Source organism: Oreochromis niloticus, linkage group LG13, assembly GCF_001858045.2.
Source record: "Oreochromis niloticus isolate F11D_XX linkage group LG13, O_niloticus_UMD_NMBU, whole genome shotgun sequence".
Taxonomy (NCBI): Eukaryota; Metazoa; Chordata; class Actinopteri; order Cichliformes; family Cichlidae; genus Oreochromis; species Oreochromis niloticus.
Genome location: NC_031978.2, coordinates 30918898 through 30935188, shown reverse-complemented (window position 1 = coordinate 30935188; position 16291 = coordinate 30918898). Strand labels below are relative to the sequence as shown.

The window sequence follows — 16291 nt, the reverse complement described above, 5'->3', positions numbered from 1 at the left end:
AGTTCATGAAGTCATTACTAGTTAACGTTAAAGGGATTGTTGGCTCAGTAGAGCTCTGACTTTTTGTCAGCCTGGCTACAGTGCTGAAGAGAAACCTGGGGTTGTTCTTATTTTCTTCAATCAGTGACGAATAGTAAGATGTTCTGGCTTTGCGGAGGGCTTTCTTATAAAGCAGCAAACTATTTCTCCAGGCTAAATGATGATCCTCTAAATTTGTGACACGCCATTTCCTCTCCAGCTTACGAGTTATCTGCTTTAGGCTACGTGTTTGAGAATTATACCACGGAGTCAGGTACTTCTGATTTGAGGCCTTAGTTTTCACAGGAGCTACAGTGATGCACTGTGTATTTCTTCTTCAGTCACCTTTCTCACTCACTATGTGTTAACAGACCTCTCTGCACTGAATCATACTTGTTATTCATCTCTATCTCTCTTCCACAGCATGTCTTTGTCCTGTCTTCCTTCTCTCACCCCAACCGTTCGCAGCAGATGGCCCCGCCCCTCCCTGAGCCTGGTTCTGACAGAGGTTTCTTCCGGTTAAAAGGAACCACATAATAAAAAAACACAAAACACTGAGTCACCTGACTCAGGACCACGACACTATCTTTCACAGGAGCTACAGTATCCAGAGTCGTACGTAGTGAGGAGGTAAAATTATTAACAAGATAATCGACCTCTGTTGGAGTAGCGTTCAGATAGCTGCTCTGCTCTATGTTGGTACAGGGCATTGAAGATGATAACAGTGGGTGGATTATATTCTTAAACTTAGTTACAGCACTTTCAGAAAGACATCTACTGTGATAAAGTCTACTCTCCACTGCTGTGTAATCAATTATTGTAAATGTAAATTTCACTGTTATTCCGATGATTCACAGGCACACGTATACGTGACCATATTTCCCAGTCTTGCCCCGTTTTTAACTGGCCTCCAGTACATTGCAGAATTGATTTAAAGATGTTACTGCTTGTCTCTAAGTCTCTAACTGGATTAGCTCCCTCATACCAGTCTGAACTTTTAACTGAGCATACTCCAAACAGAACTCTAAGGCAGCTGATCTTATCGTTCCTAGAAACAGACTAAACACAGAGGAGACCGTGCCTTTGCGACTGTTGTGCCCAAACTTTTCACTTTGTGCAGCACTTTGGTCAACCTGTGTTGTTTTTAAATGTGAGTATAAATAAATTGACTTGACATTTTGACATTTTAGCCCTCTCTAATCTTGGGATTTTCATGTATCCTCTGAATAACAAAATTTACTGTACTTCAATTTGTTTTTCAAGATGTTATGCAAAAATAATATCTTTTACTACATCTCAGATTTTTTGGGATTCCAGGTTAAAATATGTTAGAGAAGCCTTTTGTTTTCTCTTTCATGCCCTCCTACATGACATTTACTGTAATGTAAGTAATTACTGTTGCTCTTCAGCCCTTGTTTCCATGTTGTGTGTGAACCACAGCAACTCTCCCAACACTGTTACTGATTTCACAGCCGTGATACACCACTTTTGAGACTATCAGGAACTCCTGCTGAAGTCACTTGGCATGGGTGTTAAGCCATCCTGTCTCCCCTGAGCCTTTACACTCCTGTCTACTGCAGGATGTTCCAATTAAATACTTTTTTTGATTGTTTACTAGAACCCCAACAGACGTCACCCTTTATTTCATTTCACTCATACAGTAAATTTAAAGCTGCTACTTTAGAAATATAGTCAAAGAAAGTGATATTGCAGCCATGTACTCATGTATATATCATCTACTGGTTGAAAATAAGTAAAGGACGTTAACACGAGAAGATTCTCAGGTAAGTGTGTCATATTGTTTATCTTTGAAAGTGAGTGACACATAATTTGGACATAACATTTACTTTAGTTCATTTGAGATCAGTGCCTATGTGATCCTGGGCTGTGACAACAGTGAACATGCTGTTTGGTTTTAAGAAATGGAAGAGTTCTTTGCTTTTGTGTTGGAATGATATTGAAATTGGGTAACTTGTTACTAGACCTGGGTCAGTGCCTCTGAAAGCTGCTATCATGCAACCAGTATGGGGCGATCGTGGCTCAAGGTGTTCGCCTTGTAATCGGAAAGTTGCCAGTTCGAGCCCCGGCTCGGACAGTCTCGGTGTGTCCTTGGGCAAGACACTTCACCCGTTGCCTACTGGTGGTGGTCAGAGGGCCCGGTGGCGCCAGTGTCCGGCAGCCTCGCCTCTGTCAGTGCGCCCCAGGGTGGCTGTGGCTACAATGTAGCTTGCCATCACGTGTGTGTGGATGACTGGTTGTGTAAAGCGCTTTGGGGTCCTTAGGGACTAGTAAAGCGCTATACAAATACAGGCCATTTACCATGAGTGTTTTCTTAGACCTGCTCCAGTTCAACAACAGAATCAAAATTGCTAAATTCTTATCAATACCCATCTCTAGTTTCAATCATCTGACATCCTGTTTTTATTAAATTAGTTGTGTCTCATTCATCTTTCAGTTCAGGCCGCCACCGTTTACAGTTAAAATGCCCCTTCTTTCTCATTGAAACCACACAGAGGGAAGCTTTTTTCCACAAACACACACTGGTTTTCTGTTTTTACATTTGCTCTTCTGTTATTAGTATCAACAAAGACTTCTGCTTTCTTTCATATTGTTTTACGTTTATAGTTTCATCAAAATTCCCGTGCAAAGACTCCCTCCTCCACTCAGAGAGGATAAAAGCAAAGTTTTTAATCTTGCATTTGCTTTGACAAGATATCCAAATCTCCTTGTAGGAGGTCACTAACCTTCACCTGTTGTTTTCTGGAAATATATTCGACCGAAATGCGAGCCACAATGCCCGTCAACATGTTGACGTTACATGCCATGAGTACTCAGTACTCCCTATGACCAGCTGTAGCAGAATAGCTGTAATTTGTGAGTCTCTTTGTTTATGAGTGTTTGTGTGATCAAAATGTCATCCCAGGCAGACATCTACAGCAAGAACTCAATCCTCATATCATCCTCATCCTAAAGGTGGTGAAAAGTACTTGCACTGTTGTGGAAGACACAATCTGACAGATATACACGTTACACATATCACCGCTTCCAAAGTTATCAAGGTCTCATATGTGGTAGCTTCCACTACCATTACAACATTTAAAGATAATGACAGAAAGCAAGCTGAAGACACACAAGGTGCCATGCTTGTTACCGTGTATATGAAGAAAGCTACAACTTTGTCTGGCTAAGAAAGAGCTTTAGCGGTTTAAGGAAGTAAGACTCTTGGATCCTGGCATTAAGGAGTTCAACCAGGAAATTGTTCCCAACATGTATAACTATGATGACAAACATTATTCAGCCTTCTTCAACTGAATAATTTTTACTGAAAGACGTGTTCGCTGGATTCAAACCATTTCAAACAGCTCAGAAAATGGTTAGGAAAGTCAACATAGTATTAAAGGACTTGCTAAAATATGAAAAATGACAGTTAATACATATTTCTTTTTCTATTTAACAGGTAAAGGAGACAGTAAAAACACATTACTGGACAGTGAGGTTGTCCTGACAAAAATGAAGCTTTTCAGCAACTTCCATGAAAGTCTTCTGAGGGCTGATGACGCCGTGTCCACCATTTCCACAGTGTCAGTTATTGACCAGGAAAACTCACACTCCGAGCTGAATTCTCAGCTTAATGAAAAGCCTCAGATCAAGTCTGGCTCCAAATATCTATCTGCCATTTTGTCAGATTCTCATCTCTCAAACTTGTACAAGTGTGAATCTGAGGACTCTGGAGTGGAGCTCCCCAGCGGAGCTAATTCACCATCCACCCCAACAGGATCTGAGCAGAGCTTTGTGGTCCACAGTCGAGAGTCTTCCTGTGACTCCTCCAACTTAAACTCTGAGCCCACCGTCCTCTCTGACAGACTCGTTGCAGATACAAAGAACACTGAGAAAAACCAGGCAAATGACTCAGCGGATAACAGTTTAAATACAACAGTGGATACACAGGATAGTTTGTTCATTCATTCAAATACACTTATTTCTTCGGCTATAACAGTAGAGTTGCACATAGGTGAGGATGTGGACCAATGCAGGGTTTTGGGTGCTGAACAAAGTGAGGATGCTGAAGAATCCAGTGCTGTGACAGGAAGGACCAGCTCAGAGGATACGAGGCTTGGAGAGCAATCCTTAATACAAAGCTGTGATGACATGACAAGCAAAGTCTTTGAACCCGAGCCTATTAAAAGGAGTATCACCAGTGACAGCCTGGAAGAGTACATGGATGAATGCTGCAGATTAAGTAAGGTAAGAAAAAAAGCATCACTTAACATCAGCTGATCCTTCCTCGCACTTTGCAAAGGTGCAAGCTGAGCAGACTAATGTACCCCAGATGAAAAACAACCTTTGTCACATACACAATCATGCAGAGTAGTGAAATGCTTGTGTCCCAGCTGCAGACAGGCTGCAGTTTCAAAGCACATGAAAAGCTCAAAGTGTGTCTTGTTGTGTTAACTAATTATTGTGGAAAGTAACAATCACAGTGATATAGTGGTGATTAAAACGTGTTCAGAATGTGCAAATTGAGAATTTGTCTCATTAATCATGCACACTACTCTCCCCCATTTAGCTGCCTGAGTAACTTTGGCAGTACTGGCCCTGTATTTACTTGGTATTGGATCAATACCAAAATGTGTAGTGTGGCACAGCACTGCTGTGAACGAGGGAAAGTGTGAATGTTGAAGGTTTTTGTTGACATGTCCGAGCAAGTATATACATGTTAAATGACAAGATATACATGTTCAAATAGCATAAATTAACACACAACTTCAATTCAATTCAATTCAATTCAATTTTATTTATATAGCGCCAAATCACAACAAAAGTCGCCTCAAGGCGCTTTATATTGTACAGTAGATCGCACAATAATAAATACAGAGAAAAACCCAACAATCATATGACCCCCTATGAGCAAGCACTTTGGCAACAGTGGGAAGGAAAAACTCCCTTTTAACAGGAAGAAACCTCCGGCAGAACCAGGCTCAGGGAGGGGCGGGGCCATCTGCTGCGAGCGGTTGGGGTGAAAGAAGGAAGACAGGATAAAGACATGCTGTGGAAGAGAGACAGAGATTAATAACAGATATGATTCGATGCAGAGAGGTCTGTTAACACATAGTGAGTGAGATGGATAGATAGAGCTGCGTGTCATCTGTATAGCAGTGAAAATTTATGCTATGTCTTCTAATGATGTTGCCTAAGGGAAGCATGTATAATGTAAATAGAATTGGTCCTAGCACTGAACCCTGTGGAACTCCATAATTGACCTTAGTGTGTGAAGAGGACTCTCCATTTACATGAACAAATTGGAGTCTATTAGATAGATATGATACAAACCACTGCAGTACAGTACCTGTAATACCTACAGCATGTTCTAATCGCTCTAATAGGATATTATGGTCAACAGTATCGAACGCAGCACTGAGGTCTAGCAGGACAAGCACAGAGATGAGTCCACTGTCAGAGGCCATAAGAAGATCATTTGTAACCTTCACTAAAGCTGTTTCTGTGCTGTGATGAGCTCTGAAACCTGACTGAAACTCTTCAAATAAGCCATTCCTCTGCAGATGATCTGTTAGCTGTTTGACAACTACTCTTTCAAGGATGTTTGATATGAAAGGAAGGTTGGAGATTGGCCTATAATTAGCTAAGACAGCTGGGTCTAGAGATGCTTTTTAAGTAAAGGTTTAACTACAGCCAGCTTGAAGGCCTGTGGTACATAGCCGATTATTAGAGATAGGTTGATCATATTTAAGATCGAAGAATTAATTAATGGCAGGACTTCTTTGAGCAGTTTTGTAGGAATGGGGTCTAAAAGACACGTTGATGGTTTGGAGGAAGTAATTATTGAAGTTAACTCAGAAAGATCAATTGGAGAAAAAGAGTCTAACTTAACATCGATGGTACTAAAAGTAGCTGTAGATAATATTACATCTGTGGGATGATTATTGGTAATTTTTTCTCTAATGATTAAAATTTTATTTGTGAAGAAGTTCATGAAGTCATTACTAGTTAACGTTAAAGGGATGGTTGGCTCAGTAGAGCTCTGACTGTTTGTCAGCCTGGCTACAGTGCTGAAGAGAAACCTGGGGTTGTTCTTATTTTCTTCAATCAGTGACGAATAGTAAGATGTTCTGGCTTTGCGGAGGGCTTTCTTATAAAGCAGCAAACTATTTCTCCAGGCTAAATGATGATCCTCTAAATATGTGACACGCCATTTCCTCTCCAGCTTACGAGTTATCTGCTTTAGGCTACGTGTTTGAGAATTATACCACGGAGTCAGGTACTTCTGATTTGAGGCCTTAGTTTTCACAGGAGCTACAGTATCAGGTTTTTTATTTCTATATGATAATTCTTCATAATTAAACAATAAGAACAAGTAGTCCTGCAGTCATTATGAAGCTATAATTTGAAATACAATAACACATTAAGTTTTTGTATCAGTATCGTCGATACCACCCTGTATTTACTTGGTATCGGATTGGAAAGGAAATCAGTGGTATGGCACATCACTGATCTTCAGGCATAACACATACAGTACTGCCCAAAGATTTTACAGTGTAATGAGTCACTGAACAGCTAGAGTTAGTGCATCAGTGCTGGTTCACACAGTCTCAAGCATTCTGCTAAAGACTATGTTTCGCCTGTATATTGTTCCGGCTGTTACAGCTAGCCATTTTACACAAATTAAAAACATCTCAAAAGACTCTATAAAGAAGTTTTACATGTTTATACTGCTTTAACCTTTGATATCAGCATCATAATTAATAATGTTTTGTGTGAGTGGGATATTACTATAAATGTCACAAATTAAATAAGCATTTAATAATAATGGATTGCATTTATATAGCGCTTTTTGAGACCCTCAAAGCGCTTTACAATTCCACTATTCACTCACTCTCACATTCACTCACTGGTGGAGGCAGCTACAGTTGTAGCCACAGCTGCCCTGGGGCAGACTGACAGAAGCGAGGCTGCCATAGAGCGCCATCGGCCCCTCTGGCCAACACCAGTAGGCGGTAGGTGTAGTGTCCTGCCCAAGGATATTATTATTATTATTATTATATGAACATTTGGTGTTACATAACATAATATGAATGCTATATATATAACCTTATGGTTGCTGCCTTTTCATGACCCTACAGTTCATTGCCCCCATTGCCTTCATGCAGGCAACATGTACGTATAATTGGTTCAAACTGGCAATTCACTCGCTGGGCCCACGTCCTCATTTGAGGTTTGACAGTGTTTTAGTAGGTAAAGGTGAATGCTTGGACATGAATTGAGCTGCGGTTTGGGGAAGGCCTCAAAGGGGACTGGCAGCGGCTCCCGGGCCTGGCAGATCCCGATGGACTAAACAGGAGTGAAGAAGTTAAAGAATAGAGAACAAGGAGGGAGGGAGGGTGGGGCACGTAAACGAGAATGAACAGCTTGTAAAACTAGGGGAACATATGTAGATGAGAACTGGAAGGAGCGTGTTTGGAGGCGTGGTTACATAATCTCCAATAATATTGCTGACAGCACTAATTCATAACAATGGTCACCTCAAGGCACTTTGTATTGTAAGATAAAGATGCTACAATATTAGAGAGTAAACACCAACCATCACTTGGCAATGGTAGAAAGAAGAGTGGCCTTTAAAGTCCTCCAGCAGAATGACGAAGGTCCATCATCTGACACAACTGACCCGGAGTGAGGGGGATGAGAAGATGAGAAGTGTATATTATGTGGTTATGTGTGACAGAGAGTTTGGTGATAACTCACTGAAGCCAAAGTCATCCTTTGCCATTTGTGCACATGCATTAACCTGCGTGCAGCCTGTTGCAGTCATTCCTAGTATTTGTTTAATATTCTTGGATCTTTTTTATCCTACTCTTACCCATTAACCTTTGCCAACAAACTGGCCGAGCATCTTTTTCTTCGGGACAATGGGCCATGGAGCAACAACTTCATGCCAGTCACACTGTTTGCTTTAGAGATCAGCTGATTGCCCTGAAGCTGACTGGTCTGCTGGTTTGAACACAGTGATTGCAGCTGATACCTGGATCGAAACACACCAAGCATGCAGAGGTGGACAGAAGAAGAGGAAAAAGAGAGTGCAGTGAGACAGCAGACAGTTTTGGAGAAACAGAGTTGTAAGTTTCCCCTCTAGCTACTGTCACTGGCAAATAAAATGGAGGATGGCCCAAAGTCAAAGGAAGTAGCAGAAGTCTAGTTTAATATGTTTCACAGAGAAAGGGTTGCACCAGTATATTTCAGACAGCTACATATCCTTTTATGCTTTTATGCTGTTCAGCCTGCCGGAGACTGCACCGCTCGCAGTAGGAGGAAAGCAAAGGAGACTGGCTACTCTTGTTAATAACCGCTTACGTAACTCTGCTCACGTCAACATCAAAGAGCATATTTGTTGCCAAGATTTTGAACTGTATCCTTTTGGTACACCCCAAAAACTCTGTTTCCTTTGATGTGGTCTCCCTTTTCACTTCTGTCCCAGTGGAGACTGTCAGAAAATGACAACGGCAAGACAGCTCCTTAGAAAACAGAACCAGCTGTACACTCTGGCTTACCACCACATATTTTAGATACCATGAGGGTTTCTACAGACAAAAACATGGATGTGCCATGGGCTCCCCAGTGTCACCCAGTATGGCAAACCTTTACATGGAAGTGGAAAGTAAGCTCCTGGCTCTTTCAAAGGGACAACACCTAGCCACTGGTACAGAGAGGTGCATGACACCTGGGTCGAAATCAAAACCAAAGAAATAAAAGCCTCCACTGTTAACAACATCTCAGTGGATAGAAACAAGGTTCACCAGGGCAGATGCAAAGGATAATAGTTTGCCGTTTCTGGACTGTGCTCTTTGAGGAGAGTGGAAACCTCAACACTGAAGTTTACCAGAAGCCCACACTCACAAACCAGTACCTCCTCTTTGACTCCCGCTGACCTTTGGAACACAAACTTGGAGTAATCAGGACGTGTAACACCAGGCACAAAACATTCCCTCTAGGCCAGAAGAGAAAGAAAAGGAACACACATGTAAAGAAAGCTCTTAGAATATGTGGTTATCCCAACTGGGCCTTCATCAAATCAGTAAAGCTGCACAGGAGAGCAGGTCAGATGCCAACTAGGAAGAAACAGAAGGACAAATGGAACAACACGGTCATCCCTTATGTAGCAGGTTCATCAGAGAAACTCAGGATAAACCCAGTGCACTTCAGACCCAGCCACACTCTCAGACAAAAGCTCTGCGTCGGAGAAGCCAAACAGCCACTCCATAAATGCATGGCACAACACAGAAGAGTCACCGCCACACTTTTTCGAGGATGCCAATGTTCACATTTTGGACAGAGAAGACAGATGGTTTGAAAGTGGAGTGAAGCCATCTATGTCCACTGTGAACCACCATCTTTAAACAGAGGGGGTGGCTTACGTCTCCAACTGTCTGCCACCTATAATTTTGAGGTCCCTTCCCAGACACCTCACTCTCTCACATCTTACATCAAGTGATCTCAACAACGGTTTCACCCGAAGCCTCTGCTGATAATGACCCATGCCTTTTGTTCACACCTTTGCATATGTGGTGAGGTACATGATCAATAGTTGGTCAACAAAACTCTTACGGGACAACTCCCACTAGTGTTTAAAAATGTGTGACTTTTTTAGTGTTTTTGGAAAATCCCTTGTTGGTGAGCTACAAATATATTTTATGTCCTCTGTCATTATGTCAAATTTTAAATTGTCCCAGGCTCTGTGTTTACCAGGTAATCACATCATTGTAACTGATATTTTCTATAGTGTACTTATATGTTTCATTATCATACGGCAGTCCTTTGGGGGGTTTGGTTTTTTATCTATTAACCAAACTTTGACCAAACCAAAACAATTTGTATTTCAACTTGTATTTTCTGTTTTGTGGCAGAGTATTAACAAACACAGCATCTGTACTCACTCAGAAGGATCTGCAGAATCATGTCTCATTCATGTTAAGCCAACTGTTATTATCTTGTCCACTTTCAAAATGAGAGGGCACAGCTGACTCACGGAGAAAGCATCTGACAGCTGTGGAAGCTGCAAAGTCATAATCAGCGTTATGATATTCCTGGAAACATCAGACTCAAGCCTGGGGCTGCCTTTTATTACCAGCAGCTATCTGAGAGAGTTTTTCAAATGAATACTTGCTGATGTTTTAGAAATAATAAAAAGAATACTAAATTGTTAAATGTGTTTGGATCCATATGTATATTCCCTAAAAAGAAAAATAATTCTTTATAATGAATTAACATTCCTCATCTTGTGGCAGATGTGACATATTGGCTCCATACTTAACAGTGACAACAGCTAATCTGTCACAATCCAGCTGATTTGGATTTTGGGGTCATTTTTTCAAGATTATATTCCAAACTTTCCTTTGCAATAGAGTTTGCAGCTAGCAAACCTGTATGCCACTACTGCATGTCATCAGCCTTTATCTATGCAATCTTGTCATTTATTTTTATTTGCTCTTTGTTGTCGTAGTGTCTCTCTTTCTGTTTTCCATCTTCTCTTTTCCAGCGTGGGAAAGATGGATGGTCTCTGAGCCTGAGTCTACCTGTGGTCTCTACAGTTATAGGAAATTCTTCCTCCTACTGCTGCTCATCGTGTCATTATTGGGATTCTTTCTCTAGTTTTTGTAAAGTGTACCTTATAATAATAAAGCATTGTAAGATGACCTCCTTTGTCAACTAGTACTACATAGTATTTTATTTTTTTTAAAACTGTCAGTATATAAAATAGAATAAATCTATGAAATATTTAAAATACAACCAGATCAACAAAATAAAGAAAAACTGAGTAATTTTCAGGAGGTTATGTAACAACAATTTCAAATTTGTACACATTTTGGATCCCTGTGTTTACAGCCAAAGCACCTCTAAGTCTTTCCTGAGTAAACTGCAGCTGTTCTGCTGCATCCTTTCAGCTCAAAGTTCAAACGCATTTCTGGGTCACAGCTTTATTATTTCTGCCACATGAATCAAACTTAAACACGAGAGCCTACGAGCTCACAGACAGAGTGCAGTGAGCCTTTTTTATGAAACTGCATGTCATGCAACACTTGTTCATCTGTGCTGGAGAACTGAAGATTTTTCTGGTGATACTGTCGTTGACCACAAGCTCCTCTGTCATTGACCCTCCATGCTTTCCAGCCCCAGAGCTTGGCAGTCTATGTGGACATATCAAATCGGTGTCAAATATCTCAAATTACTCACATATTTAGCTAAATAAAGGCTCTTTGATGGTTTTCTGGAGGCCCCTGTGAGGTAATGGCATTTGGCACTGGATTGTGGGGCCCAGCATGACTTCAGGAGTACATTGCTGACAGGCAGTATTACATCTTCACTTGTCACCACAGCTAATAATGTAAATACTTCCCCTTCTAAATAGGGACCCTGTAGTCCACAGTACAGGGATGTTGGCTTTTTCTTGCCTTAAACCTTGTGTCAGTTCACAAATATTTGCTTTGTGTCGACTTAGTTGGCTGTTCTCTCACCCTCTGTTCCTCTGTGTGTTATTAAATACAAAATCCATGGATGCCTCAGGACTCCAGAACTGGAGACATTCCTGAGTGCATTGCTGTCATATTTTGAACAGTAACATTGTAGGTCTTATCTTTAGCTGCATATCTGACATGTTGTATTCATATCCAATGCATAGCTCACCAGCATTAGTGTGAAATGCAATTGGTGGTAGAATAGTGGATACTGGGTAACAGTAGTGGAGCCTTTAAATATGAACAATATTCCAAAGCTGAAATGGCTGTAGTGTTTGTTATAGGAGTGTAACAATAATGAAATCTCTTCAGAGTGACATAACTGTGTATGGATTCATCAACAGAATAAGTCTAAAAGTGACACATAATAAAAAAAACACGCTTCAGTCTGCAGTTCCTCTTCAAGAGCTTTGAAAGATATACTGCAGAGAGGTGAGGCAAGAGCACTGTCTGTTCTGGTGTTGGCAGGCAAAGCAGAGTACGTGATGTTGTAGTACCTTCCTCTCTATCACGATGCTCAGCATACACATCTGGTGTCTCATTCCTTTCTAGTAGTGTCATGTTTGAGAAAGTATTCCGGGTGGAGCACAGATAATGGAAACCTTACAAATCAGGACCAGAGCAGATTTCAATTTCCATGGAAATGTTTGATGTTATTTTCTTAATAAATTCATAAAAAGAAAAAAAGAAAATCATCACTGAAGAAGAAACACCCAATGCATCATGGGAATCCCCGGCAGCCTACGTCTATTGCAGCATAACTAAGGGAGGATTCAGGGTCACCTGGTCCAGCCCTAACTATATGCTTTAGCAAAAAGGAAAGTTTGAAGCCTAATCTTGAAAGTAGAGATAGTGTCTGTCTCCCGAATCCAAACTGGAAGCTGGTTCCACAGAAGAGGGGCCTGAAAGCTGAAGGCTCTGCCTCCCATTCTACTTTTAAATACAAATAAACAGGAAGCCAATGAAGGGAAGCCAATACAGGAGAAATCTGCTCTCTCTTTCTAGTCCCTGTCAGGACTCTTGCTGCAGCATTTTGGATTAACTGAAGGCTTTTCAGGGAGTTTTCAGGACATCCTGATATAATGAATTACAGTAGTCCAGCCTGGAAGTAATAAATGCATGAACTAGTTTTTCTGCTATCCAGAGTAAGAGTCTGGTTAGATACTGTACTTTATTTCTAAGACTTTCAGGGCTGAAAACAATAACCTCAGTTTTAGCTGAATTTAGAAGCCGAAAATTAGAGGTCATCCAGATGTTTATGTGTTTCAGATAATCCTGCATTTAATTTAAGTACTTGGCATGTGTTATCTGGCTTCATGGATAAATATAGTTTGGTGTCATCTGCATTGAAGTGAAAACGTGTGTTACACATTTGAAAGATACTGGCAAAAGGAAGCATGTATCATATAAACAGAACTGGTCCTAGCATTTAGCACTGAATGATGCCAAAATCCCCTTTGCACAGGGTAGAGCTTTAATAACATGTTATAGCATATAAAAATATGATATAGTCTACAGGTGAGAAATCAGGTAGATGAGGGACTTTTTCAACCTCTAGACATGAATTCCAGTCCTGTGCTTCACTCCGTATCATAGTGACAAGTTCCAATGTTTCTACTTTCAGACCTCCCTTTTACACGATCCTGACAGTAATAAAATGACTGTATTATACAACAGATCTGCTATATAAAACTATAAAACTGTCAGCTCAGACGTTCATGCTTCTTTCTAAAAGTCTTCTTCTTTGATTGTGGCCTTCCTGATCTGAGCTGCCAATGTTCATTTTATTTAGTTTTCCAAACTTGCATTAGTTCTTTTATCAGACATGTAGTTTATTCACATCCTTGGTCATTGGTCATACTTTTGGTCATTTCCACGTGAGACTCACAAGATCAGTGGAATCTGAAACAGAGGAAGTGCATCACTGTGTGTGTTTGTTTTCAAAAGGGGGAAATCCCACTAAGTCTTCCCAGCTGTGGATTGCTCAGCGGTCTGAGTTGGATAAGATCAGTGCCAGCCCTGATAATGTTTACTGTCCCATCAAGAACAACCCCCAACCCCAATTACTGACTTCCCCTGAGGAAGTGAGAGCTATCTCCTGGACTGAATACCCTCCCTTATCTTAATTAGCTCAGTCAAATATTCAAACTGCTGGAATTAATGTTCTCCTTTAAGTTGTAGTAATATCTCTGATATTCATTGTGTTTTAATCATCGTTCCATAGTCATGTTTAGACTTTAGTCCCATACAGCATGAAGAACCTCCGTTATCAGTAATAACTTGAGGTGATGCTTTCCTGTATGATTTTATCGATCTTTCACACCTTTTGTGGCTCGTTCTTCTTTACAGTGTTGCTTTGGTTCATTGAGGTTTGCAGAAATTCATTTATGAACAACTCTCTTAATCATTTGAGTCAGGCTGAGGTCTGGACTTTGACTGGCCATCGAAACCCTTCAGTTCTTTTATTTTTCAGTCATTATGTCAAAGATTTGCTGCTGTGATCGAATAGGATGCAAGATGAATGAGGTGTTTGTGCTGATATGCTATTTGTTTTCACCCAGTGTGTATTAGGGCCAACTGTCTTCTCTTTGGTCCTATCTGTCTAAAGGATATTGTTTCAGAAGCCATTTGATTTGCTCAGATGCTGGTTTGTAAAGTACTGTCAAGTTTTTTTAAGAGAGGGGATTTTCGCCTAACAAGCCTTCCAAACAAACCATACTTGTTCAGTCTTTGTCTTACTCTACTCGGTGGCTGTAGCTCAGGTGGTAGAGCAGAGCACCTGCTAATTGGAAGGTTGGTGGTTCAATTCCAGTCTGCATGTTAAATATCCTTGGGCAAGGTTGTTAACCCCAAGTTGCTCTCTGATGTGTCCACTGGAGTTTGACTATCAGATAGATGCACTTACATTGAAGAAAGTAAGACATGGTGTGTAATGCGCTTTAACTGCTCAGATCAAGTTGAAACGTGCTATATGAGAACCAGTCTGTTTACCATAGACTTCAACATGTGAACTGAGGCCTATAGAGTTTGAGGCGTTGCTCTTCAGGTGTTTTTTTGAGCACATCATGGTCTGATCTTGGGGCGGATGTGTCGGGACGTTCTGGGAAGATTGTGGAATTGCAATAACACAAAGTAACCTACCAAGACTTCTGTTGTGAGGTGGCCTCACATGTATGTTTGATTTGGGTGGTTTTTGCTGGTGCAGTGGATAAACGTGTTGCTTCACAGCAAAATGTTTCATGATTCAAATCTGAGGCACGTCTGTGTGGAGTTTGCATGTTTTCCTTGTGCCTGTGCCGGTTTCTTCTGAGTAATTCAGTTTTCACCCACAGTCCAAACATATAAATGACAGGTGAACTGCTAATTGAAAATTTGCCATCAATGTTAAGAAAATAAAGTATTTCAAGTGTGTACATTAAAATATAGATGTTTAGTTATAATGCAATTTGTAGTCTAAAGCATTTCAAATGTTCAGCAAGACTAGCAAAGTGCGATATAAATCCCAGTACATTAGCATTACCTGGCTGCTACTTACCTTTCTGTTTGCTATGCTATAATAAAGGTGAGCTACAACTAAAATGTGCTGGCCACAACGCAACATCTGACATACTACCACTTAATGAAGTTGTTAGTAACTGGGAGAGATTGAAACAAACTGGCTAACAAACCAGAAAAACAGCCGAGCCACAAATGCATAATTTCTCTGGGGATTAATAAAGTATTCTGATTCTGAAAAAACAGGGCCGTTACAGGTGACCCCTTGCACCTCGCTCATCTGTTTAAACCGGCTGCCCTCTGATCGGCACCTCAAGTAAGCCAGACTCACAAACGGATTCTTTCCCTGGGCCATTCAGAGTGTAAGCAAACACTGTCCCCCCGGCCCTGACCACCCACCCACCAATCAGAGCCATGGTCTGAGTAACCCCCATCACTCAGGTCACGTCTTTTCTTTGAACTACTTTGCACTCTTTCCAAGCACTTTGCAGCTTGTTTTCTTTAATGTGTGTGTTTTTGTATATGTTTCTCTTGTTTGCTATTTACTTCTGCTGTCTCCTATTTATATTTTATTCCAGCATAGTTGGTGTGGACCACCCACAATTTCATTGCACATGTACAATGACAATAAAGGGCTATTCTATTCTATTCTATTCTATTTTATTGTAACTGCTGAACAGACTGAGGGGTAAACAGATGGCCAGAAACCCACACACCACGCAGGAGGGTGCAACACAGAACAGAGACAGGTGCAGACAGTATATACACAGGAGGAGAATGGACACACCTGAGAACACAGCTAAACAGAATCAAACTGACGAGACAGGAGAAGCAAAACTGAACATTATACACAAGAGACGGGAGACGATCAAAATAAAATGTAAACTTGACAAAACAGAGAACCCCATGGAGTCAGAACACAGAGAGATGAGACAGACACAGGACACCAGATACGACAGGTGAGACTGAAGGTAAACAGAGGCGAGGACACTGAAGAAAAAGCATAATAAAACAAAACAAAAACATCACGAACTATAAATAACAAACTCAGAGGTGCTACAAAATAACAGACACAGGAACTAAAACATGAATTAACTTAAAAAGACCTGAACAAAACTGAAAATACTCGATCAAAGATCCAGGACCACGACACCATCCATCCATCTGTTCTCTAAACAGGAATATTAGGAGGCAAAAACATGATTTGCAACCAGGAAACTGTGCACAGTAATTTTTGACGTTAATGTAGATATTGA

General features: G+C 40.8%; 1 protein-coding gene across 3 annotated transcripts in view; it reads left to right on the top strand.

Annotated features, from left to right (window-relative positions):
• The window catches only part of si:ch211-250c4.3 (uncharacterized), a 40357-nt gene that overhangs the window by 11322 nt on the left and 12744 nt on the right, over positions 1–16291 (top strand). For all 3 annotated transcript variants that reach the window (XM_005461435.4, XM_013265022.3, XM_025897794.1), the window contains exon 2: positions 3476–4263. In XM_005461435.4, coding sequence (XP_005461492.1) covers positions 3476–4263 — 788 coding nt within the window. The remainder of the gene's footprint in view (positions 1–3475; positions 4264–16291) is intronic.